Source organism: Anomaloglossus baeobatrachus, chromosome 1 (genome assembly GCF_048569485.1).
Source record: "Anomaloglossus baeobatrachus isolate aAnoBae1 chromosome 1, aAnoBae1.hap1, whole genome shotgun sequence".
In the NCBI taxonomy this organism is placed as follows: Eukaryota; Metazoa; Chordata; class Amphibia; order Anura; family Aromobatidae; genus Anomaloglossus; species Anomaloglossus baeobatrachus.
The window spans coordinates 389,618,051-389,643,770 of NC_134353.1; the positions used below are offsets into that span (position 1 = coordinate 389,618,051).

Consider the following 25,720-nt stretch of genomic DNA (forward strand, 5'->3'; position numbering starts at 1 on the left):
ACCTAGGGTCCTGTATCCCGCCGTGATTTCGGTCCCGGACCGGTTATTAGGCTCAAGCTGCTGACCGTCCTCCAATACCAGGTCTAGGCACCCAGCCTCAATACCCTGCAACCAGGTCTCCGACTCCTCCGGGCCCAGACCCCCGTCTGCAACCCAACCTGTCACATACAGGGAGCCACCATTCCCTCAGCTCCTCACTTCTTGAGGGCTACTACAGCTCTGTTCTACTTCCCTCCCACCAGTCTGCCTGACCCCTAGGCGGGCGGCCCTATTCCAGCTAGGCAGCCCACTGGTGTGCCTGACAGGGTGTGGTGTGAGGTGTGGTTGGGATTTGGATGCTGATGGAGGCAGTACCATAGGTTGGGAACCCAGAACCATGAGGGGTTGAGTCCTTCACCAAAGAGTAGAAAGTACAGAACCCTGTCACGCCCTGACTAGTCTAGGGGTGTCACATTTGTGCATCCTATTAGTGCATTTGATTCTGTGGCCTAGGCAGGTAAACACTCTTGCCCGTTTGTTTCTGTGAATTTTACAATGGCTCACATAGTCCCCGATCTAAAAACATCATTGAAAATCTGTGGCAGTGAAGATCGGTGCAAGCAAGACGACCCAGGAATCTCACAGAACTGGAAGACTTTTCCAAGAAAGAATGGATGAAAATCCTTCAAACAAGAATTGAAAGACTCTTGGTCGGCTACAAAAGGCGTTTACAAGCTGTGATACTTGCCAATGGGGAAGCTAGTAGGTACTAACTGTTGTATGGCCTCTAGCGGCCTCAAGGGGTCTCACTACTTGTATGTGTGCACCACAGAGAGGAGGCAACTCGCTGGTACTGCAGACAGGGTGCAGCAGAAAGATGTAATGGCTGACAACACCACTTGTAATAAAGAGCTTGAAGATATCCACTGAGTGTTATTCATGAGAGACACAACAAACAGAACATAGTGACATTTGGGCACAGAACCTTCGTGTGACACACCTGCAAATCCTCAGAGCTTGTGTGTGAGACTGGGACGGTACAGAATATCATTGTAACTCTGAGTACAGATTTCCTGTCATTGCTACAAAATATGGAGACTGGTCTGAAGCCCCCTCAGAAACTGGATGTGACGTCATGTAATCTATCCCAGACGTGGAGAGACTGGAAAAAAGAGTTGACTCTGTATGTGGATCTGACAGTGGCCCCCAGTGATGACAAATGTAAAGTAAAGCTGTTTGATTACTTAATTGGGGAAAACGGCAGAGAACTAGCCCAGACCTTACTGCCAGACACAGACCGCCTTGTCCTAGCAGACATTGTGGAGGCATTTGATAAACACTGTGACCCAAAGAAGGAGACCGTGCAGAGATACAAGTTCTTCACAAGACAGCAAGAGGATGGTGAAAATGTAGACATATATGTGATAGAGATGAGGACATTGGCTGCAACATGTGGCTTTGGGGAAATCAGAGACGGTCTAATTAGAGACAAAATAGTGCGTGGCATCAGAGACACTCACCTGAGAGAAAGATTACTGAGAAAGGAAGAGATGATTCATGGCCTTTTGAACAGTATCCTGATACCCAAGGCAACGAGGCAGCAAGTACACGCCAAATACCAACAGTGCCTGCTGACCATCAGTGTGAGGATGCTAGCCAGAGACAGGCAATATAGGAAGGCATATTACCAGAATCAGAAGAACTACCAGAGGTGGACAGTGACACTTCTTATGTTACTAGAGTGGGCAAAATAATCAGAAATACTGAGCACCTCAGGATTTATATCTAACTGTATTTATTGTAATTATTTCTTACTTAGTCAGATGTGTGTTTATTATGTTTAGGGCTCTTGTCCACTTGCAATTTTCATGTGTGAATGTGAACCGATAAAAAATCGGATCGCACTCGCACCAGTGTTAAGCTATGAGTCATTGTCCACTAGCTTAATTTTATACGACACAACTCGTGCTCTCGGTGAAATCACAGCATTGCTGCGATTTGCACCGAGTCTCAGCTCTCGCACCCCCATGCGAGCCTATGGTAGTGAGAAAAAAATCAGAGTACGGGTGGCATACACATGTCACACGTATCCTTGATATTAACAATCTACACACTTGCATCATAGCACTCACATGACGCTCGCATGTCATATGGATGCTAGGTGAGAAAAAAAAGCACACCATACGCAGACCATACACAGATCAAGAAAGCCATGGATCCTCCCTTGGGGAGGAGGGGCGACATGACCAAGGGGGAGTTAGGGAGTGATGGGGTTAATAGGGACAGTTTGGTAGGCAGGCCTAATATGGCACTAAGGGGTGGTTTTAGCTTGGGAGGAAGAGGAGGAGTAGGGAAAGGGTTAGTCTGGGAGAGGAGGGGGTTACCTCCTCTTCTTCTTCCGGACGCCAAGAGATCCCCGCCCACCCTCCCTTTTTGTGTTGTCATCTGGGGGACGTGGTTTGGGATGTTGGGATGCTATTTGTCACAGCGGCGGGGGGGGTAGGTCTGGTACAGAGGTTGGAAGTGACTGGTAACTGGACCGGGAGTCATTGTCTGGGTATGGTGGCTCTCGGTTCCGGTATGTGGCAGGCACGGGGTTCTGCCAAAGTGTGGGGGTGTCAATCCGTGGGTGATTGGCACCTTGTCTCTGGGTCGGTGTGTTGCGGCCAGGGACAAGGGGAGTAGTAGTTATGGACTGGGCCTGCCCCCGGGAGGGTCATGTAAATGGCATTGTCTATTGTTATCTGTGTGTTGTTGTCCTGGGTCGCCCGTTGGACGGCGTCCCTAAGGTGCTTAGTTTGTGAACAATAGGCAATAAAGGCTGCTGTGGCCATTTTGAACCAAGTCGCATGCAGTCCGTGTGTTTATTTTTAGGATAAGGGTTTTGGTAATACAGACATCATGACCGGAGAATACTCCCTCAGCTGGTCATACACAGGACACTCGACTCACTTTTCTGGCTGAGTATCGCAGGGATTTTTTTACTCGCAAGTGGACAAGAGCCCTAAAATATTCTTCCAGTTAAAAGAGAAAGGATGTAGCAATATGTTATATGCTGTATGACCTCTAGGGGTCTCACTACTCTGTGTATGCACTACAGAGAGGAGGCAACTAGCTGGTACTGCAGACAGATGTAATGGCTGACTATACCACTTGTAATGAAGAGCCTGAAGTTCTCCACTGAGTGTGATTCATGAGAGACGCAACAAACAGAACACTAACCATGCAGGGTGCCCAAGCTTTTGCATCGGCCCATTTTCCTTTTTTATTAGTTTAAAAATGTAAAAGATGAAAAATGTATTTTTTTATCTAAAATTCAAAGGAAATGTGTCATTTTTTAACTTAATGCCTTTTAGAGATCATTTCATCTTCAACTTCATTAACTGTTCACAATAACAGCAATTTTGACCATGAGTGCCCAAACGTTTGCACACCTGTATATGTGTATATTTTTTTATATATATATTATTATTTTTTTTATTTTATTTTTTTTTTTTTAAAACCACACAAAATGCTGACTAATTATTATTAAGACCCTCATTCTGGAGGCACGTTCACACACATACTAAATAAAATCTATGTTGCTCTTCACATGGAGACATGAGACATGTCCGTTTTTTACTGTCAGCAAGGATGAAAAGGGCCCCAAGGGCCACTAGAAGTCTATGGGTCAGTGAAATACACACATCCATGTGCCATCCATGTGACACAGACCTGAACTAAATGCATTTAAGAAATTAATGATTTTATGTCTTAAAATGTGCAAATATAATAGCTAGATAAATAGATAATAGGGAAATAGAAGAAAAAAAAAATCATTGAAAAAAAACGGTATGCAGTCACCCTATTTTTGGTAACCAGCCAAGGTAAAGCAGACATCTGAGAACTGATATTATCAGGTCGGGAAAGTCCCTGGTTATTAGGCCATTCCCAGCCTGCAGCTGCCCAAAAAGTGGTACATCACATAGATACGCCAATCAAAAAATTAAAAAAATAGAAAAACACACACCAAAAAAATGTTTTATTGAAAACAAAACACTCCCCGACATTTTCTCTCACCTTGTTCACCACTTTTTTTTTTTTTTTTAAAGTGTAGTTTGAAGAATTTGTCACAGCCCACAAATGGAAACCCTCATTCACCATTTTATTCCCAAGAAAAGAAAAAAATCCCCAGCAGGTCCAACGTAGTCCAGAGTGAATCTGATGAACAAAGTTTTGACACTCTATAGACTTTGTTTATAGGTAATTCCGATTCATGCTGCACTGCATGACACCCAACACCTTTGAAGAGTGGTGATATCAGTAACATTACCACTGTTCAGGATCATCGGGTCACCCCAATTCACACTGCGCAAGACCCAGTGCCTCTGAAGAGCAGTGACATCAGTAATGTTACCGCTCAGTAGAGTTGCCAAGTCATGCAAAGTGACCTGGTGACGTGGCAGCCCTGAACAGCGGTAGTGTTACTTATGTCACAGCTCTTCAGAGGCGTTGGGTCTCATGCAGCACAGTATGGCCTGGAATTGCCTGAAAACGACTCTATAAAGTATTAGAATGAGGCTCTATAGACTTTGTTGGAATCCATGGATTACGTCAGACCAGCTGTGATTTTTTTTTCTTTTGAATAAAGTAGTGAATGAGGGTGTCTTGTTTTATTTCTCTGTGCTTGAATATTTTTGCTTTTTTTCAGATATCTTTTTTTGGACTATGATGGATTTGGTGGACTATGGCGGATTCCCTCGACTATGGCAGAGCTGCATGGAGTTTTTTAATAAAATGGCAAACAAGGGAAAGTTTCGGGGAGTGTATATTAAACTGAATTATTTTTTCATGTGTATTTTTTTCTTTTTACTTACTGGTTAGTAATGTGGGTGTCTGATAGATGCCTCTCCATTACTAACCCCTGGGCTTGTTGCCAGCTGACACTACACAGCTGACATCAACCCCATAAATCACTACCTCGATTACCACCGCACAAGTACAATCAGGAAGAGCCAACGCAAAACTCCAGAATTGGTACATGTAACGTGATCTAATGTGATATGCCACTTCTGGGGTGGCTGAAAAAGGGCCCAATAACCATGGACGTTCCTGCCTGATAATATCAATTCAGCTGTCCACTTTACCTTGTCTGGCTATGAATCTTAGGGGAACCTTACCCTATTCTTTTTCAATTAATTATTTATTAATTTGGCTACTAGCTGTAAAATCTATCTATCAATCTATCTTTGAAAATAAAAAACATTAATTTCAGTGTTGTGCATTGTTTTCTGGTATGTGTCACATGGATATCACATGGATGGCACACACATACACATGGATGGCACACGGATAGCACATGGATGGCACATACCTACACACAGATGGCCACATGGATGGTTAAACGGAACGTGCCACATGATTTTCTGAACTAATTTATTAACATGTAATCAAAAGCTAACATAACATTGCTGTAGTCAAATTCATGGCAGACATACCTGATTTGCCGTCCAAAATTCCAAAATCCAGGGAATACTTCACTACATGATAATTGTTCCATACATAAAGTAAATTGTCCCGAGGATTGTAATCCACAGCAGCAATGTACTGATATGAGTTTGGGAATGGGATATCAACGTAATCATCGATGATCTGGTCTGTGTTATATATGTAATCGATTTTATTCCCAGTCGCTTCATTATCATCATCTTCATAAACAGATTTTACCACATATAATATCCCACAAATCATGAAGGCATTTGATGCAGATCGTTTATCATATGCTGTATCCCAAGTTCCTTCAATTCGCAGGGTATAAGGATTAAGTTGACTAATCACTATCCTCCCATTATTTTGTTCTGTTGCATAAATGACCCAGAGTCCATTTTCATCAACTGCAAGATCAATATCTGATTTACCACCCCATCTATAAGGAGACGTGTCATGATAATTGGCACTTGCAATAATAGCCTCTCCGCTTTTAATTCTTGTCCTAAGGTCAAACTTGACTATATTCCGGGTACGTTCCTTATTAAAAAAGAGGGCTCCATCATAGACAACAAAGCCTGTACCATCTACTCTATGAGGAAGCTTGTAAGTCGTAGTTGGTCGTCCAGCAATGAAGTCATCTTTAGAAGAGTACTCTGTTAGGGTGTCAGTTCTATATGGAGTCCATGGCATGTAATATATTTTATCAGATGCCTGCAAAGGATCTTTACACCATGCTCCTGATTGATGATCAGATTCAAATAAGTGTTCACTTTGATAAACTCCCTTTAGCAATCCAGGACAAAGAAACACTGCAAGAAGACAAATATTTCTAATTAGCAGTCAGAAACAATATAGGAAAAAAGTGTCCTAACAAAGAAAATAAAGAGTCTATGGCAGCCACATAACAATAGACAAGGCCTATTCTATTTCATTTTTTTCTGTGAATTTTTTCTTTTCATCATCCCATTCCAGGAACCTTTTTCTTGTTAATAAAACCAAAAGAGGGCTTGTTTTTTGTAGGATGAGTTGTATTTGTTGGTGGCACCATTTTGTAGTACATATAACTTATAAAATGGGTTGTCCAAGATTGTTTTCTTACTATAAGCCTAAAGGGTGCTTAACATGCTGCGACATCGATAGCGATAGCTAGCGATGTCGTGCGTGATAGTATCCGCCCCGTCATTGTCGCTGTGACCGCCGAACAATCCCTCCTTCAAGGGGGAGGTGCGTTCGGCGTCATAGCGACGTCACTGCGGCGTCACTAAGCGACCGCCCAATAGCAGAGGAGGGGCGGAGATGAGTGGTCGGAACATGCCGCCCACCTCCTTCCTTCCTCATTGCCGGTGGACGCAGGTAGGATGATGTTCGTCGTTCCTGCAGTGTCACACATAGCGATGTGTGACGCCGCAGGAACGATGAACAACCAGCGGCATGCACCACCAACGATATTTTGAAAAGGAGCGACGTGTCAACGATCAACGATTTTATACGTTTTTGCGATCGTTGCTCATCACTCCTTGTTGTCACACGCTGCGATGTCGCTAACGGCGCCGGATGTGCGTCACTAACGACGTGACCCCGACAATATATCGTTAGCGATGTCGCAGCGTGTAAAACACCCTTAACAACTAACAGGCAAGTGGTTGCTAACTACTTGCCTGTTCTGCCCAGTGTAGATCTCTGTTGGCACAGAGCAGTAACAGACCATGTCTGTTAGCGATTCTGTGGCCTCCCATGACATCACCTCGAAAGAGCAGTGGCTTCTCTTCTGCTCTGCTTTGTTGACAGGGCAGGAATTCTGATGTCATGCTGATTGGTAGCAGCTCCCTACCACCTTACTGCGGGGAGCCGGTTGTCAATCATCATGACATCAGCAGTTATGCTCCGCTGACAGAGCAGCTGAATCGCTGGTAGGAGTAGTCTGAGTCAGCATCCAGTAGAACAGTCAGGTAGATAGCAACTACCTGCCTATTAATTTTTAAACCCATTGTTAAAAAATAAAATTGTCCTGGACAACCCCTTTAACTAACTTTAACTCACTCACATTAGGGAACAAATAGAAAAAACAGCATTTTTTTACCTTTTTAAATTGTATGCAAATAAATTGTTGAAAGTGTTTACCAAAGCTTGTAAAGGTATTCAAAAACTCCCCCATTCCGGGTGAAGTGCCAGTTCTATGGCCCCGCCCTTGTATTTGTTCATAGGCTATGGAGGCGACATCAAGACTACATTGCATGTTACCGCTGCGGCCAGTCACTGAGCTCAGCTCTGCAGATTACGACGGTATAAGCTACTGAGCTTAGTGACTGGCTTCAGGGATGATGTATGCTGGAACCCTGATCATTACGGCAATACAAAATGTACAGTAGTAGTACTATATGTAGTTTTATGCATGTGTTATTATTTTTCTACAATTAAAATAAAAATAGAAATGTGCTTCTATATTCGGAAAGCCATATATTGTACGTGTTTCTGTCAAAGGAGCTGTATGAGCTTTTATTTATTGTGTGATGAAATATCATTTTCATTGTTACCATTTTGTGTGATGTAACTTCTTTGGAAAACTGTTTATCACACTTTTTAATTTTTTATTCACTCTTTGGAGAATCGTCATATTTTGAGAATAACTGTACAATATTGATGTTTTTTTATTTTATTTTGCAATTTTTGTGCAAAAAAAAGTAAAAAAATTTGTGACACTAATGAGCGATGATCAATGAGCAAAAAAACATGAAAAATCTTTGCTCGTTGACACGTCGTTCATTTCCTTAATATCGTTGCTGCTGCAGGTATGATGTTGTTCGTCGTACCTGCTGCAGCACACATCGCTATGTGTGACACCGCAGGAACGACGAACATCTCCTTACCTGCGTCCACCGGCAATGCGGAAGGAAGGAGGTGGGCGGGATGTTACATCCCGCTAATCTCCGCCCCTCCGCTTCTATTGGATGGCTGCCGTGTGACGTCGCACGAACCGCCCCCTTAGAAAGGAGGCGGTTCGCCGGCCAGAGCGGCGTCGCAGGGAAGGTAAGTCCGTGTGACAGGTGTAAGCGATGTTGTGCGCCACGGGCAGCGATTTGCCCGTGACGCACAACCGACGGGGGCGGGTACGCTCGCTAGCGATATTGGTACCGATATCGCAGCGTGTAAAGTACCCTTAAGTTCCATGGGGGAGAGGTTTTGTTTAAAAAACAATACATCTGCTATTAGTTTTTTATTTTTATTCATTTGTATTGTACTGTAAGTCTGATTGTGGTGATACCCAATTATATATTTTTTACTCTTGCACAAGAAAATAGAAAAATATCGGTCATTCAATTTTTTTTTTTTTTACAGAGCGACTGAGGGTTTATTTATTGCTCATCTAGCTGTAATTTTACAATTTTGAGACACATACATTTTAATTCCTTTTTAACTACCAATTTTGTTTTTTTTTTTAATATTTTTATAGCATTCACCATGCCAGAGAAATACTTGTATAATTGTATAGTACAGATCATAACGGACAAATAAACATCAATTATTTTTTTTGTGGCTCTTGTTTTTTTTTCAAAATTAAACCATTTTTTTGGGTGACGGGAACTGGAGAATTTTTTCCCTTAAACTTTTTCTTTTAACTTATTTATTAGTCCTGCAAACAGTAGTTCAACATGTGATCATTTGATCACTTAGATAAACATCTTTTCCTTCATCTCTATGTCCTTTTGTTCCCCCTCTGACAAGGGCTAAAATGGTAGAGGAATGGCACAATGCAGTTATTCAAAAGCTGCTATAGAATTACACAAAGAATTCAATAATCCACCAAAACATGTGAAGAGAAGCGACAATACCTTTTTATTACCCCTTCAATAACCTGTGATGTACATTTTCATGAAAGGTTGCTGCATGATAAAGATAAGTCCGCCAAGTGAAGAAAAAAATATATATACATATACTGTATATCTGTATGTGTGTGCATGTGTGTGTGCAGCATGTATATATATATATATATATATATATATATATATATATATATATATACAGATATATATATATATATATATATATATATATATTTATGTACATATACAGTATATCACAAAAATGAGTACTCCCCTCACATTTTTAAAATATTTTATTACAGCTTTTCATGAGACAACACTGAAGATATGACACAATGTAAAAGTCAGTGTACAGTGTTTATTTATTTAGCTTACTTACATAGCGCTATTAATTCCACAGCGCATTACACACGTGATCTTCACTGTCCCCATTGGGGCTCATAATCTAAATTCCCTATAAGTATGTTTTTGGAGAGTGGGAAGAACAAACAAACTCTTTTTAGATGTCGTCCTTGGTGGGAATTTGAACCTAGAACCCCAGTGCTACAAGACTGCAGTGCTAACCACTGAGCCACCATGCTTGTGAAACAGTGCACATTCGGTGTGCTCGCTAAATAACGCAACACACAGCCATTAATGTCTAAACTGCTGGCAAAAAAGTAAGTACACTCCTCAATGAAAATGGCAAAATTATGCCCAATTTGCCATTTTCCCTCGCCGGTGTCATTTGACTTATTGGTGTTACAAGGGCTTAGGTCTGAATAAGGAGCAGGTTTCTTTTTTACATTTAGTGTTATTGCTCTCACACTCTTACTGGCCACTGGAAGTTCAACATTGCACCTTACGGCAAAGAACTCTCTGAGGATCTGAAAAAAAGAATTGCTGCTCTACATAAAGATGGCCTATGCTGTAAGAAGATTGGCAACACCCTGAGTTACAGCATGTTGGCCAAGACCATACAGTGGTTTAACAAGACAGTTTCCACTCAGAACAGGCCTCGCCATGGTCGACGAAAGAAACTGAGTGCACTTGCTCAGCATCATATCCTGAGGATGTCTTTTCAAAATAGACGTATCAGTGCTGCCAGCACTGCAGAGGGTAAACTGGTGAGGTCAGTCTGTCAGTGCTCAGACAATAGGCTGCACACTGCATCAATTAGTCTGCATTGCTGTCATCCAAGAAGGAAGCCTCTTCTAAAGATGATATACAAGAAAGCATGCAAACCAAGATAAACTTATTTGGTTCAGATGGTGTCAAGCATGTGTGGTGGCAACCAGATGAGGAGTACAAAGGCAAGTGTGTCTTGCCTACAGTCAAAATGTCTCTTTAGTGTAGTCAAGCATGAAGTTAAGAGTGTCAAGGGCTGCATGAATGCTGCCTGATGTGGAGCGCTACAGTTCATTGAGGGAACGCCAACTTGTACTGTGACATGCTGAAGCAGAGTATGATCCCTTCCCTTCGGAAACTGGGCTGCAGGGCAGTATTCCAACATGATAATGATCCCCAACACACCTCCATGATGACCACTGCCTTGCTAAAGAAACTGAGGGTGAAGGTGCTGAACTGGCCTAGTATGTCTCCAGACCTATGTCCTATCGAGCATTTGTGGGGCATCCTCACATGGAAGGTGGAGGAGTGCAAGGTCTCTAACACCCACCAGCTCTGTGATGTCGTCATGAAGGAGTGGAAGAGGATTCCAGTGGCTTCTGTGAAGCTCTATCTCTGAACTACATTCCCAAGAGAGTTAAGGTAGTGCTACAAAATATTGGTGGCCACACAAAATATTAACACTTTGGGCAGAATTTGGTCATTTTAACTATTACACTGTTATACAAGCTGTACACTCACAACATTACATTGTCTCAAAGTGTCATATCTTCATTGTTGTCCCATGAAAAGATATAATAATATGGTGAGGGAGTACTCACTTTAGTGATATAGCTTAAATCAACCACTCTTTTCTCAATTCAAAATGAGAGAAAAAAAAAACAACATACACTGTGTGCAGAATTATTAGGCAAATGAGTATTTTGATCACATGATACTTTTTATACATGTTGTCCTACTCCAAGCTGTATAGGCTTGAGAGCCAACTACCAATTAAGTAAATCAGGTGACGTGCATCTCTGTAATGAGGAGGGGTGTGGTGTAATGACTAGAGTTGAGCGCGGTTCGTGGTTCGAGGTTCTCCAGTTCGCGGCTCGAGTGATTGTGGGGGCTGTTCGAGATCGAACTAGAACTTGAGCTTTTTGCAAAAGCTCGATAGTTCTAGATACGTTCGAGAACGGTTCTAGCAGCAAAAAGCAGGGCTTTTTACAGCTACAGTGTGCAGGAGCCATCGCTGGCAGCCTGCCAGAAGCTGGTAACCAAGATAAACATCGGGTATCCAAGCAAAGCGCTTTGGTTAGTAACCCGATGTTTATCTTAGTTACGTGCAGGAAGCCCACACTTTCCCGCTCAGCTCGCTCCGCCCCCTCCTGCCCGCGGCATGTACACATACATACACACACACACACACACACACACACACACACACATACACACACACACACATACACACACACACACACACACACACACACCCACACCCCCCCCCCCCCGCTCGGCTTACCTGCGGTGATGAAGTCCCGCCATCCCGACCTCAGCGCTGTCACTGTCCTCCATGGCCGCCGCTTGTCACATCACCTCTCGCTTCCGACCCGAGACTGACTAGCGGTGACGTCACGGACCTCTCGCGATACTTGGTGTGAAGCCGGTCATTGAGCTCAGTGACAGGGGCTGTCGGCAGTGCTGGAGATCAGCGCAGGTAATGTACCTCGCTGACAGCAGCACTTGTCATCCCCTGCAGTGACCTGGGCTGACCCATTGATGTTAGCTCAGGTCACTGCATTGCTCTCCCAGCCAATGGGGAACATCCTGCTCTTCATTGACTGGGACAGTGTGGATCGTCATGGCAACCCCTTGGATTACACCAGACCTGGATTTGTTTTTCATTCTAATAAATTGGTTAAAGAGGGATTGTATTGGGGAGTGTTTTTTCAAATAAAAATGTGTTTGTCGTCTATTTTTTTTTATTACTGACTGGGTTGGTGATGTCGGGTATCTGATAGACGCCTGACCTCACCAACCCCAGGGCTTGATGCCAGATGACTTACACATCTGGTATTAACCCCATATATTACCCCGTTTGCCACCGCACAAGGGCGTGGGATGAGCTGGGGCGAAGCACCAGGATTGGCGCATCTAATGTATGCGCCACTTCTGGGGCGGCTGCGGCCTGCTATTTTTAGGCTGGGGAGAGTCCAATAACCATGGATCTCCCTAGTCTGAGAATATCAGGCCCCAGCTGTCTGCTTTACCTTGGCTGGTGATCCAATTTTGGGGGACCCCTACGTGTTTTTTTTTTTAAAATTATTTATTTAATTTAAAATAACAGCGTGGGGTGCCCTCAGTTTTGGATTACCAGCCAAGGTGAGGTTGCCAGCTGTGGTCTGCAGGCTGCAGCCGTCTGCTTTACCCTAGCTGGCTACAAAACTAGGGGGAACCCTACGTCATTTTTAATTTCATTTTTTTGGCTAAATACAAAGCTAAGCACCCCTTAGTGCCACATGAAAGGCACCAAAGGGTGCTCCACTTTTTCTCCATTTTTTCTCCACTTTTTCTACATTTTTTCTCCACTTTTTCTCCACTTTTTCTCCATTTTTTTTCCACTTTTTCTCCACTTTTTTTCCACTTTTTCTCCAATTTTTCTCCACTTTCTCTCCACTTTCTCTCCACTTTTTCTCCACTTTTTCTCCACTTTTTCTCCACTTTTTCTCCACTTTTTCTCCATTTTTTTCCACTTTTTCTCCACTTTTTTTCCACTTTTTCTCCACTTTTTCTCCACTTTTTCTCCATTTTTTTCTCCACTTTTTCTCCACTTTTTCTCCACTTTTTCTCCACTTTTTCTCCACTTTTTCTCCACTTTTTTCTCCACTTTTTCTCCACTTTTTCTCCATTTTTTTCTCCACTTTTTCTCCACTTTTTCTCCACTTATTCTCCACTTTTTCTCCACTTATTCTCCACTTTTTCTCCACTTTTTCTCCACTTTTTCTCCACTTTTTCTCCACTTTTTCTCCATTTTTTTCTCCACTTTTTCTCCACTTTTTCTCCACTTTTTCTCCACTTTTTCTCCACTTTTTCTCCACTTTTTTCTCCACTTTTTTCTCCATTTTTTTCTCCACTTTTTCTCCACTTATTCTCCACTTATTCTCCACTTTTTCTCCACTTATTCTCCACTTTTTTCTCCACTTTTTCTCCACTTTTTCTCCATTTTTTTCTCCACTTTTTCTCCACTTTTTCTCAACTTTTTCTCCACTTTTTTCTCCATTTTTTCTCCACTTTTTCTCCACTTATTCTCCACTTATTCTCCACTTTTTCTCCACTTTTTCTCCGTTCTTTTTCTATGGTCGGTCTACCCATTAGCTCTGCCATGCACACTGTAGCTCTACACCTACTGCACATGTTACTTTATGATTGACATCTCTTTCGTACCAGAGCTGTCTAAGCCTACTCTGACCCCATATTTGTCATTACTATATTGTCCTTGTACTGTATTATGACATTTGTATCATGTGTTTCATTTCTTGCTGTGTTGCAATTTTTTTGCTGCATCCCAATTGTACCTCTACATTGTTCGAGTTTATGTTATTGTTCTCTCACTCTTATGTGATACTGATTATTGTCATTTTTCATAATTACAAGCAGATAAGTCCAATCTGACGAAGGCTCAGGCCGAAACGTCATTTGTAACTTGTTTTGGACAAAAACATATATGCTTATGAAAATTTTTTTTTTCTTAATACGGACCAATAAAGAGTGATTTTGCATTACTATCCGTTGTGACTTACTGACTTAGTCTGGGAGATTTAGAGTGCCGAGGTTACTCACTAATTTTATCTATTATTACCTCTGAGCACCTATATACCAGTGAGCAGAGCTTCCTCTACAGTAGTTCTCCTGATTAGGCATGCCCTTACCTCATGAGCAGGGCATTGCAGCTTTGGTAGCAACCATTACGACATGGACTCTGCTGCTGTGGACCCGAGAAGAGTGAGTGCAGATTCATTGCACCCACACTCCTCACATGAAGGGTCCGCACTCCTAGAAAATGGGGGATACGTTCCCTGAGTGTCTCCCCCCCATATTCTAGACGGTCCAGAGTCGTCGTGGGACCCCTTTATTTTTTTTCTTACAATAAATTGGTGAAAGAGGAAATGTTTTGGGGACTGTTTTTTCAAATAAATTTCTTTTGTCGATTTTTTTTTTTTTGTTAGTACTGACAGTTTATGATGTTGAGTATCTAATAGACGCCATGACATCACAAACTGCTGGGCTTGATCTCAGGTTACTTTACAGCTAGTATCAACCCGATTTATTACCCCGTTTGCCACTGCACCAGGGCACGGGATGAGCTGGGGTGAAGCGCCAGGATTGGCGCATCTAGTGGATGCGCCACGTCTGGGGTGCCTGCGGCCTGCTATTTTTAGGCTGTGAAGGCCCAATAACTATGGACCTTCCCACCCTGAGAATACCAGACCACAGCTGTCCGCTTTACCTTGGCTGGTGATCCAATTTGGGGGGGACCCTACTTTTATTGTGTAATTATTAATATTTATACAATAATTATAAAAAAGAGCCTGAGGGGACCTCCACATTGGATCCCCAACCACGGTAAAGCCGTCTGCTTTACCCTAGCTGGCTATCAAAAATGGGGGGACCCAACGTCATTTTTTTTTTTAACTATTTTTTAAATAGAAAAAATTAATGGGCTTCCCTGTATTTTGATTGCCAACCAAGGTAACGGCAGGCAGATGGGGGTGGCAACCCATAGCTGTCTGCTTTATCTGCGCTGAGAATCAAAAATACCGCGGAGCGCTACGTCATTTTTTTAAAGATTTATTTTTACAGCACTGTGATGTCCAGCAATCAAAATACAGGGAAGCCCATTTTATTTTTAGTTATTTAAATAAATAATTAAAAAAAATATATATGGGCTCCCGCTGCATTTTTTGTATTGCTAGCTAAGGGTAATCCAAGCAGCTACTGGCTGCTAACCCCCACTGCTTGGTGTTACCTTCACTGGCAATGGAAAATCCAGGGAAGCATTTTTTATTTTTTTTGCCAAAAAACTACAAAAAAAGGACGTGAGCTTCGCCATATTTTTGTATGCTAGCCAGGTATAGCAGGCAGGTGCTGGAAGAGTTGGATACAGCGCCAGAATATGGCGCTTCTATGAAAATGCCATTTTCTGAGGCGGCTGCAGACTGCAATTCGCAGCAGTGGGGCCCAGAAAGCTCAGGCCAACCTGTGCTGCGGATTCCAATCCCCAGCTGCCTAGTTGTACCTGGCTGGACACAAAAATGGGGCGAAGCCTACGTCATTTGTTTTCTAATTATTTCATGAAATTCATGAAATAATAAAAAAAGGTCTTCCCTTTATTTTTGGTTCCCAGCCGGGTACAAATAGGCAACTGGGGGTTGGGGGCAGCCGTACCTGCCTGCTGTACCTGGCTAGCATACAAAAATATGGCGAAGCCCACATAATTTTTTCAGGGGGCAAAAAACTTCTGCATACAGTCCTGGATGGAGTATGCTGAGCCTTGTAGTTCTGCAGCTGCTGTCTATCTGTATGGAGAAGAACAGACAGCAGCTGCAGAACTACAAGGCTCAGCATACTCTATCCAGGACTGTATGCAGAATTTTTTTGCCCACCAAAAAAATGACGTGGGCTTCGCCATATTTTTGTATGCTAGCCAGGTACAGCAGGCAGCCACGGGCTGCCTCCAACCCCCAGTTGCCTATTTGTACCCGGCTGGGAACCAAAAATATAGGGAAGCCCGTTTTTTTTAATTATTTCACTTAGTTCATGAAATAATTAAAAAACAAATGACGTGGGCTTCGCCTCATTTTTGTGTCCAGCCGGGTACAACTAGGCAGCTGGGGATTGGAATCCGCAGCACAGGTTAGCCCGAGGTTTCTGGGCGCCTCTGCTGCGAATTGCAGTCCGCAGCCGCCCCAGAAAATGGCGCTCTCATAGAAGCGCCATCATCTGGCGCTGTATCCAACTCTTCCAACAGCCCTGGAGCCGGGTGGCTTGTTGGGTAATCATGAGTTAATACTGGCTTTGTTTTACTAGCCAGTATTAAGCCAGAGATTCTTAATGTCAGGCACGTTTGACCCGGCCATTAAGAATCTCCAATAAAGGGTTAAAAAAAAGACACCACACAGAGAAAAAATACTTTAATAGAAATAAATACACAGACATATTAGAGACTCCATCTTTATTACCCCCTGTCACCCCTCCACGATCCTGCTCTTCTGTCTTCTTTCTTTCTAGTGTAGTAGTAGTGACGATTGTAGTGAGGATGAGGTTCACCAGCCCATCACTTGGGGCTGGGGCATCTCATCCTCACTACAATCATCACTAGTGTAGTAGTAGTGACGATTGTAGTGAGGATGAGGTGCATCAGCCCATCACTTGGGGCTGGGGCATCTCATCCTCACTACAATCCTCACTAGTGTAGTAGTAGTGACGATTGTAGTGAGGATGAGGTGCATCAGCCCATCACTTGGGGCTGGGGAACCTCATCCTCAGTACAATCCTCACTACAACCGTGCAGCAGCGTGCAGCCTTCACTCCGTGAGTGATCAGTGCTGGCTGTCAGCGGTAACAGCGGTAACGCTGACAGACGCGTTACCATAGCAACGGTGCTCTCGGAGCCGCGGTTAGCGGTGACGTCACCGCTAACTGCGTTGCTATGGCAACGGTGATCTCCGTTAATGACCGGCTGTGTCAGCCGGTCCCTAACGGAACGGGGAGTCGACCGTGTGCTAGAACATGTCGCTGGTACACGGCGATACACATATGTGCACCGTGTACCGGAGAGATGCACTCGCAGGTCCTACATGACGTGTCATAGTCATGTGACCAGTCTGTAGCCAATGAGATAATAGCCACGTGACTGGTCACATGGCTATTTTGACGTCACGATAGGTCCTGCATCTCTGCTGGCAGTGCAGGTCACCGGGAGGATTAAGCGATCATCGGATGGAATAGCGGCAGGAGACAGAGTGCAGAAGGGATCGCGGGGACCGGTAAGTGTTATGGCAATGTTTATTAACTGTTTGTGTACATTTATAATGCATTTTTATGTGTTTGTGATTGCCTCCCATTATAGCCTATTGGCTCGAGTTCGGTTCGTCGAACGTTCGACGAGCCGAACTCGAACGGGACCCCCGTTCGGCGAACCGGCCTCGAGCCGAACCGGGACCGGTTCGCTCATATCTAGTAATGACATCAACACCCTATATAAGGTGTGCTTAATTATTGAGCAACTTCCTTTCCTTTGGCAAAATGGGTCAGAAGAGAGATTTGATGGGCTCTGAAAAGTCCAAAATTATGAGATGTCTTGAAGAGGAATCCAGCAGTCTTGAAATTGCCAAACTTTTGAAGCGTGATCACCGATCAATCAAGTGTTTCATGGCAAATAGCCAACAGGGTCGCAAGAAGCGTGTTGGGAAAAAAAGGCGCAAAATAACTGCCCATGAATTGAGGAAAATAAAGTGTGAAGCTGCGAAGATGCCATTTGCCTCCAGTTTGGCCATAATTCAGAACTGCAACATTACTGGAGTATCAAAAAGCACAAGGTGTGCCATACTCAGGGACATGGCCAAGGTAAGAAAGGCTGAAAAACGACCACCTTTGAGCAAGAAACATAAGATAAAACATCAAGACTGGGCCAAGAAATATCTTAAGACTGATTTTTCAAAGGTTTTATGGACTGATGAAATGAGAGTGACTCTTGATGGGCCAGAGGCTGGATCAGTAAAGGGCAGAGAGCTTCACTCCGACTCAGACGCCAGCAAGGTGGAGGTGGGGTACTGGTATGGGCCGGTATCATCAAAGTTGAACTTGTGGGACCTTTTCGGGTTGAGGATCGAGTGAAGCTCAACTCCCAGACCTACTGCCAGTTTCTGGATGACAACTTCTTCAAGCAGTGGTACAGGAAGAAGTCGGTATAGGTCAAGAAAAACATGATTTTCATGCAGGACAATGCTTCATCACATGCATCCAACTACTCCACAGCGTGGCTGGCCAGTAAAGGTCTAAAAGATGAAGAAATAATGGCATGGCCCCCTTGTTCACCTGATCTGAACCCCTATAGAGAACCTGTGGTCCCTCATAAAATATGAGATCTATAGGGAGGGAAAACAGTACACCTTTCGGAACAGTGTTTGGGAGGCTGTGGTGGCTGCTGTACGCAATGTTGATTGTAAACAGATCAAGCAACTGACAGAATCTATGGATGGTAGGCTGTTGAGTGTAATCATAAAGAAAGGTGGCTATATTGGTCACAAATTTTTTGGGGTTTTGTTTTTGCATGTGAAAAATGTTTATTTCTAATTTTTGTGCAGTTATATTGGTTTACCTGGTGAAAATAAACAAGTGAGATGGGAATATATTTGGTTCTTATTAAGTTGCCTAATAATTCTGCACATTAATAGTTACCTGCAAAAACAGATATCCTCCTAAAGCCCACTTTACACGTTGCAATTAGTTGTACAATCGCATTTGCGATGTGACACGCCCAGGTTGCATACGGGATCTTATGAGATTGCACGTAGGTCGTTCATTTGCTGTCACACGTGCGTTAGTAGTCTATGTTAAATTGATCAATTTTGTGTGCGATCCTTTAGATCATGTGTTCTGTGACGTATGCATTGGGCACCTTTTTTTTTTTTTTTTTTATTGACTTGCCAAGCGTGTGTAATGTGTAGGGATGCGTTTTTACTATGTCATCTGCCGTTCAGCTCTGCTACATGGCCGCTGACAGCAGACACAGACAGCCATGTAGCAGAGCTGAATGGCAGATGACAGCAGACACAGACAGAGCCGCACTGTCAGAATGAACTCGGGTGAACCTCCAGCGGTGGATGCAGCGGTGGCCGCGGGTAACCTCAGTGACAGCTCAGCTGATCGCGCTACTCACCGCCGCTCCTATCACCTCCACGCAGCAACTGAGGTGAGTAGCGCGATCAGCTGAGCTGTCACTGAGGTTACCCGCGGCCACCGCTGCATCCACCGCTGGATCCAGTGACAGCGGGTAACCTCAGTGACAGCTCAGCTGATCGCGCGGCTGTCTTCATTAGCTGCGTGGAGGTGACCAGAGCGGCTGTGTCTTCTGCAGCTCCGATCACCTCCATGCAGCAGCGCTGGAAGCGACGCTGGAGCATCCTGAATTACGTCGGACATGGAGGGCTTTTTGGGGCTGATTAAAGTGGTTAACCAGGGTATATGTTTGTGTTTTTTATTTCTAATAAATGATTTTTTCAGCTGTGTGTGTTTATTTACTGTAATTTACAGATTAATCATGGAGGGTGTCTCAGGGAGACGCCTGACATGATTAATCTAGGACTTATTGGCAGCTATGGGCTGCCAATAACTCCTTATTACCCCGATTTGCCAACGCACCAGGGCAAATCGGGAAGAGCCGGGTACAGTCCCAGAACTGTCGCATATAATGTATGCGGCAATTCTGGGCGGCTGTTGGCTGATATTGTTAGGCTGGGGGGCTCCCCATAACGTGGAGCTCCCCATCCTGAGAATACCAGCCTTCAGCCGTATGGCTTTATCTGGCTGGTTTTAAAATTGGGGGGGAACGCACGCCGTTTTTTTTAATTATTTAATTATTTATTTCACTACACAGTATAGACACGCCCACCGGCTGCTGTGATTGGGTGCAGTGTGACACCTGTCATTCAGCGTGGGGGAGTGTCTCACTGTAACCAATCATAGGCGCCGGTGGGCGGGGAAAGCAGGGAATATGAGATTGTTTATAGGTCGGCTGGCTTTTTCAAAACAGTAAAAGCCGCCGGAGCAGTGTGAACGCCGTGCAGCGCCGGGGATCGGGGATCGGTGAGTATATGAGAGTGGGGGATAGACTGACATGGACAGAGAGTGAGGGACAGAGATAGTGACCGACTGACTGAGATTAGTGAATGACAGACATTGTGAGGCGCTTCAGAACGCAGCTTTTCAGCTGTGCTCTGAAGCGGACCTTTTTTAAGCTGCGGTGCAGAGCGCACACCTGCGCACATAGCATCAGACACCAAAATCGTATGAGGGATGTCACACGTTACAATTGACTAGGTTCGTGCAACAAAACGCTCAATTCTAGACAAAGATACGATGTGTTTGCGATCAACGGTTTTGCGTTCAATCCTGATCGCACGTAGCTGTCACACGCAGATACCTCACAAACGATGCCGGATGTGCGTCACTTACAACTTGACCCCAACGACGGATTGTGAGATATATTGAAGCGTGTGTAGCGGGCTTAAGATAGCCAAATCTTAAAAAAACCCACTCCAACTTCCAAAAATATTAAACTTTGATATTTATGAGTCTTTTGAGTTGATTGAGGACATAGTTATTGATCAATAATAAAAAAAAATCCTCTAAAATACAACTTGCCTAATAATTCTGCACACGGTGCATTTTGTATTGTTTTGTACAAAAACGCTGTTCTGTCAAAATGTAAAATTTAAACTGTATGTAAATGCTACAAAATGCCAATTTCCAGTCTCCGCAGGTCCCTAATTGAAAACAATAAAAGGGATGAAACTACAGACTAGCAAAAAGCCCATCTCTATGGATGAAAAAATAAAAATATTCCCTCAGAGCTGCCCAATTTAATATACAGTTAGGTCCAGAAATATTTGGACAGTGACACAATTTTCGCGAGTTGGGCTCTGCATGCCACCACATTGGATTTGAAATGAAATTGTAGGAATTGTACACATTTCTTTACAAACACTCCACATTTTAGGAGGTCAAAAGTAATTGGACAAATAAACCAAACCCAAACAAAATATTTTTATTTTCAATATTTTGTTGCGAATCCTTTGGAGGCAATCACTGCCTTAAGTCTGGAACCCATGGACATCACCAAACGCTGGGTTTCCTCCTTCTTAATGCTTTGCCAGGCCTTTACAGCCGCAGCCTTCAGGTCTTGCTTGTTTGTGGGTCTTTCCGTCTTAAGTCTGGATTTGAGCAAGTGAAATGCATGCTCAATTGGGTTCAGATCTGGTGATTGACTTGGCCATTGCAGAATGTTCCACTTTTTTGCACTCATGAACTCCTGGGTAGCTTTGGCTGTATGCTTGGGGTCATTGTCCATCTGTACTATGAAGCGCCGTCCGATCAACTTTGCGGCATTTGGCTGAATCTGGGCTGAAAGTATATCCCGGTACACTTCAGAATTCATCCGGCTACTCTTGTCTGCTGTTATGTCATCAATAAACACAAGTGACCCAGTGCCATTGAAAGCCATGCATGCCCATGCCATCACGTTGCCTCCACCATGTTTTACAGAGGATGTGGTGTGCCTTGGATCATGTGCCGTTCCCTTTCTTCTCCAAACTTTTTCTTCCCATCATTCTGGTACAGGTTGATCTTGGTCTCATCTGTCCATAGAATACTTTTCCAGAACCGAGCTGGCTTCATGAGGTGTTTTTCAGCAAATTTAACTCTGGCCTGTCTATTTTTGGAATTGATGAATGGTTTGCATCTAGATGTGAACTCTTTGTATTTACTTTCATGGAGTCTTCTCTTTACTGTTGACTTAGAGACAGATACACCTTCTTCAATGAGAAAGTTCTGGACTTCAGTTGATGTTGTGAACGGGTTCTTCTTCACCAAAGAAAGTATGCGGCGATCATCCACCACTGTTGTCATCCGTGGACACCCAGGCCTTTTTGAGTTCCCAAGCTCACCAGTCAATTCCTTTTTTCTCAGAATGTACCCGACTGTTGATTTTGCTACTCCAAGCATGTCTGCTATCTCTCTGATGGATTTTTTCTTTTTTTTCAGCCTCAGGATGTTCTGCTTCACCTCAATTGAGAGTTCCTTAGACCGCATGTTGTCTGGTCACAGCAACAGCTTCCAAATGCAAAACCACACACCTGTAATCAACCCCAGACCTTTTAACTACTTCATTGATTACAGGTTAACGAGGGAGACGCCTTCAGAGTTAATTGCAGCCCTTAGAGTCCCTTGTCCAATTACTTTTGGTCCCTTGAAAAAGAGGAGGCTATGCATTACAGAGCTATGATTCCTAAACCCTTTCTCCGATTTGGATGTGAAAACTCTCATATTGCAGCTGGGAGTGTGCACTTTCAGCCCATATTATATATATAATTGTATTTCTGAACATGTTTTTGTAAACAGCTAAAATAACAAAACTTGTGTCACTGTCCAAATATTTCTGGACCTAACTGTACAATTATGGATGAAAGTGTTGGCCCTCTTGAAATTGTAAAAATGGGCAGGAGAAAATTGTTGGCACCTTTCCAAAATTGTGGGTCAACAGCTTTGTTTAAAGAATGTGGTGCTCGATCACACTCACCTCCTGTGACAAGTACCAGGTGGGGCAATATGAAAATCACATCTGAAACCAGCTAAAAGAGGAGACGTTAACTCAATTTTTGCATTGTGTGTCTGTGTGTGCCACACTAATCATGGAAAAAACAAAGAGAACAGAACTGTCTGAGAACTAGAGAACCAAAATTGTTGAAAATAATCAACAATCTCAAGGTTGTTAGTCAATCTCCAGTTCATGTTCCTTTGCCCATGGTGTGCAACATAATCATGGTGCTGTAGCTAATCTCACTTGACTTGAACAGCACACAAAAAAATTGATGTAAGGTTGCAACACAGGATAGATGGTGGATAAGCAGCCCCAATCAAGTTCCAAAGAAATTCAAGCTGTCCTGCAGGTTCAGGATGCATCAATGTCAACACAAACTATCTGTCAACATTTGAATGAAATCAAAGGCTATGGCAGGAGACTCCAAGGGAACCCACTGTTGACACAGACCAAAGTAGAGCTTTTGGTCAAGTACATCTTTATACTGCTTAGCAAAAATGGAATGAGGCCTACACCACAAAGAAAAGAACACAGTACCTACAGTCAAATATGATAGAGGGTCAAAGATGTTTTGGGATTCTTTTGCTGCCTCTGGCACTGGGTGCCTTGACTGTGTGCAAGGCATCATGACATTTCAAGAATACCAAAAGATTTTGGGTCACAATATAGTCCCTAGTGTCAGAAAGCTAGGTTTGCATCCTAGATCATAAGTCTTTTAGCAGGGAAATGACCCCAAACATATTTCAAGGAGTACTTCAAAATGGATGGAAACAAAGTGCTGTAGAGTTCCAGGGTGGCCAGCAAGGAGTCTGAATCTAAATTCTATTGAACACCTGTGGAGAGATCTTAAAATTGATGTTGGGAGAAGGCACACCTCAAATATAAGAGACCTAGAGCAGTTTGCAAAAGAAGAATCCAAAATTCCAGTTGAGAGGTTTAAGAGGATTGTTGATGGTTATAAGAAATGATTTGATTGCAGTTATTTATTCCAAATGGTGTGCAACCAAATATTGAGTTTGCCAACAATTTTGTGTGGCCCAATTTGCGTTTTTTTTGTAAAATTATATCCACTTTGCCTTTTTTTGCCTTTTTTTGTGTTGTTAGAAAACACACAAAGAAATATATTTGTGTATAACAAAACGTGTAATTGAAATAATTGTCTAGGAGAAAAACTTCATTTTCCGGAACAATTTCAAGGATGCCAAGACTTTCAAACACGACTGTATATACAAACCTATGAGCTTGTTATTGCCGTAATCATACTGAACTGGAGAATGCTATTGCTTTGTCATTTTCTACCATACAATGAAGGACATAAATACAAAACAATGCCATAATTGTGTTTTATATGATATGGTAAAATGAATGGTTGCATTCAAAACTAAAACTTGTTCCTCAAAAACAAGCCCACATAAGGTTATATTAAAGGAAAATTAAAAAAAATGTTTATTGAAACAAAGTAAGGGAAACATGAACAATGTATGGGGTTTTATGTGTAAATTGACATTGGATTACAGGGTTGATGACCCATTACCCAAATTTGCAGTTTGTTTCCTGTAAATTGTGATAGTAAATTAAATTTACCCTTTGGGGTATTTTGCACACTACGACATCGTAGGTGCGATGTCGGTGGGGTCATGTTGAAAGTGACGAACTTCCTGCGTCGCTCTCGACATCGCATTGTGTAAATCCTAGATGATACGATTAACAAGCGCAAAAGCGTCGTAATCGTATCATCGGTGTAGTGTTGGTGAATTCCATAATTGCGCTGACGCGACAGTCCGATGTTGTTCCTCGCTCCTGCGGCAGCACACATCGCTGTGTGTGAAGTTGTAGGAGCAAGGAACATCTCCTACCTGCGTCACCGCGGCTCCCGTCGGCTATGCGGAAGCAAGGAGGTGGACGGGATGTTTACATCCCGCTCATCTCCGCCCCTCCGCTCCTATTAGCCGCCTGCCTTGTGACGTCACAGTGATGCCGCACGACCCGCCCCCTTAATAAGGAGGCGGTTCGCCGGCCACTGCGACGTTGCACGGCAGGTGAGTGCATGTGAAGCTGCCGTAGCGATAATATTCGATACGGCAGCTAACACAATGATATTGCAGCTGCGACGGGGGTGGGGACTATCGCGCTTGGCATTGCAGCATCGGCTTGCGATGTCGTAGTGTGCAAAGTACCCCTTTCCCACAGTGGTAATTTTCATTTTTACAGTTTCAGTTTTTCGTCTGTCTTCAAGAGCATAACTTTTTTTGTGGGACAAGTTGTAATTTGGAATTATGCTATTCAATTTACCATAAAATATAATGATAAATGGGGAAAACATGTTATGTGACTGAAATGGCGGGAGAAAAAACAACTATCTTATTGTTTCTAGGGTTAGGCTTTCACTCTGTGCAGTAAAAATAGCCTGGAAACTTAATTCTGTATTTCAGTAGAGTTGTGGCAATATCAAATTTATATAGTTCTTTATTTACTTTGCTACTTTTAAAAAAGTGTGTGTATCTGAGGATCATAATGTAGATGCCTCCGTGGGAGAGAAAACTGAAATTATTGATTCTTGCTCAAAAATGTTTAAGAGATTGCTAGGCCCGTGTGCCCCGCCCTGAAGACATTGTTATAATAATGTAAATTGTGTGGCCATCTAGTGGCCGAATTAAGTACTGATCCCTTGTACAGAGGTTAGGTATTGCCTAACTACAGGGAAGGTGAGACAATAAATAGTGAAATGCTGTTGGGAGGAGCCAACTGCAGGGTACAGACGGGTTTGATCCAAGTTTAGAGACCATAAGAGTAAGATTAAGAAGAAGAGGAAGCTTTATCTGTGGGTGGTAAAGTGAAAAATATGCAAGACAGCTAGATACCTGGACAGATCAGCCAACATTTACGGGGAAACATGTAGGCTCGCTGTGAGAGCCTGCATTAAAGGAATACACATGACCTATGACACACCGATAAGCTATGGGTCATGAAGGGGTTAAAGAGG

At 43.2% G+C, this 25,720-nt stretch overlaps 1 protein-coding gene across 15 annotated transcripts in view; it reads right to left on the reverse strand.

The window, feature by feature from the left end:
• ADGRL3 (adhesion G protein-coupled receptor L3) overlaps positions 1-25,720 on the reverse strand; it is a 1,180,558-nt gene that overhangs the window by 615,522 nt on the left and 539,316 nt on the right. For all 15 annotated transcript variants that reach the window (XR_012754627.1, XM_075352554.1, XM_075352542.1 and 12 more), the window contains one exon: positions 5,457-6,257. Coding sequence is in view for 14 of the 15 variants with exons in the window: in XM_075352554.1 (XP_075208669.1) it covers positions 5,457-6,257 (801 nt within the window). In the remaining variant the exon portion in view is untranslated. The remainder of the gene's footprint in view (positions 1-5,456; positions 6,258-25,720) is intronic.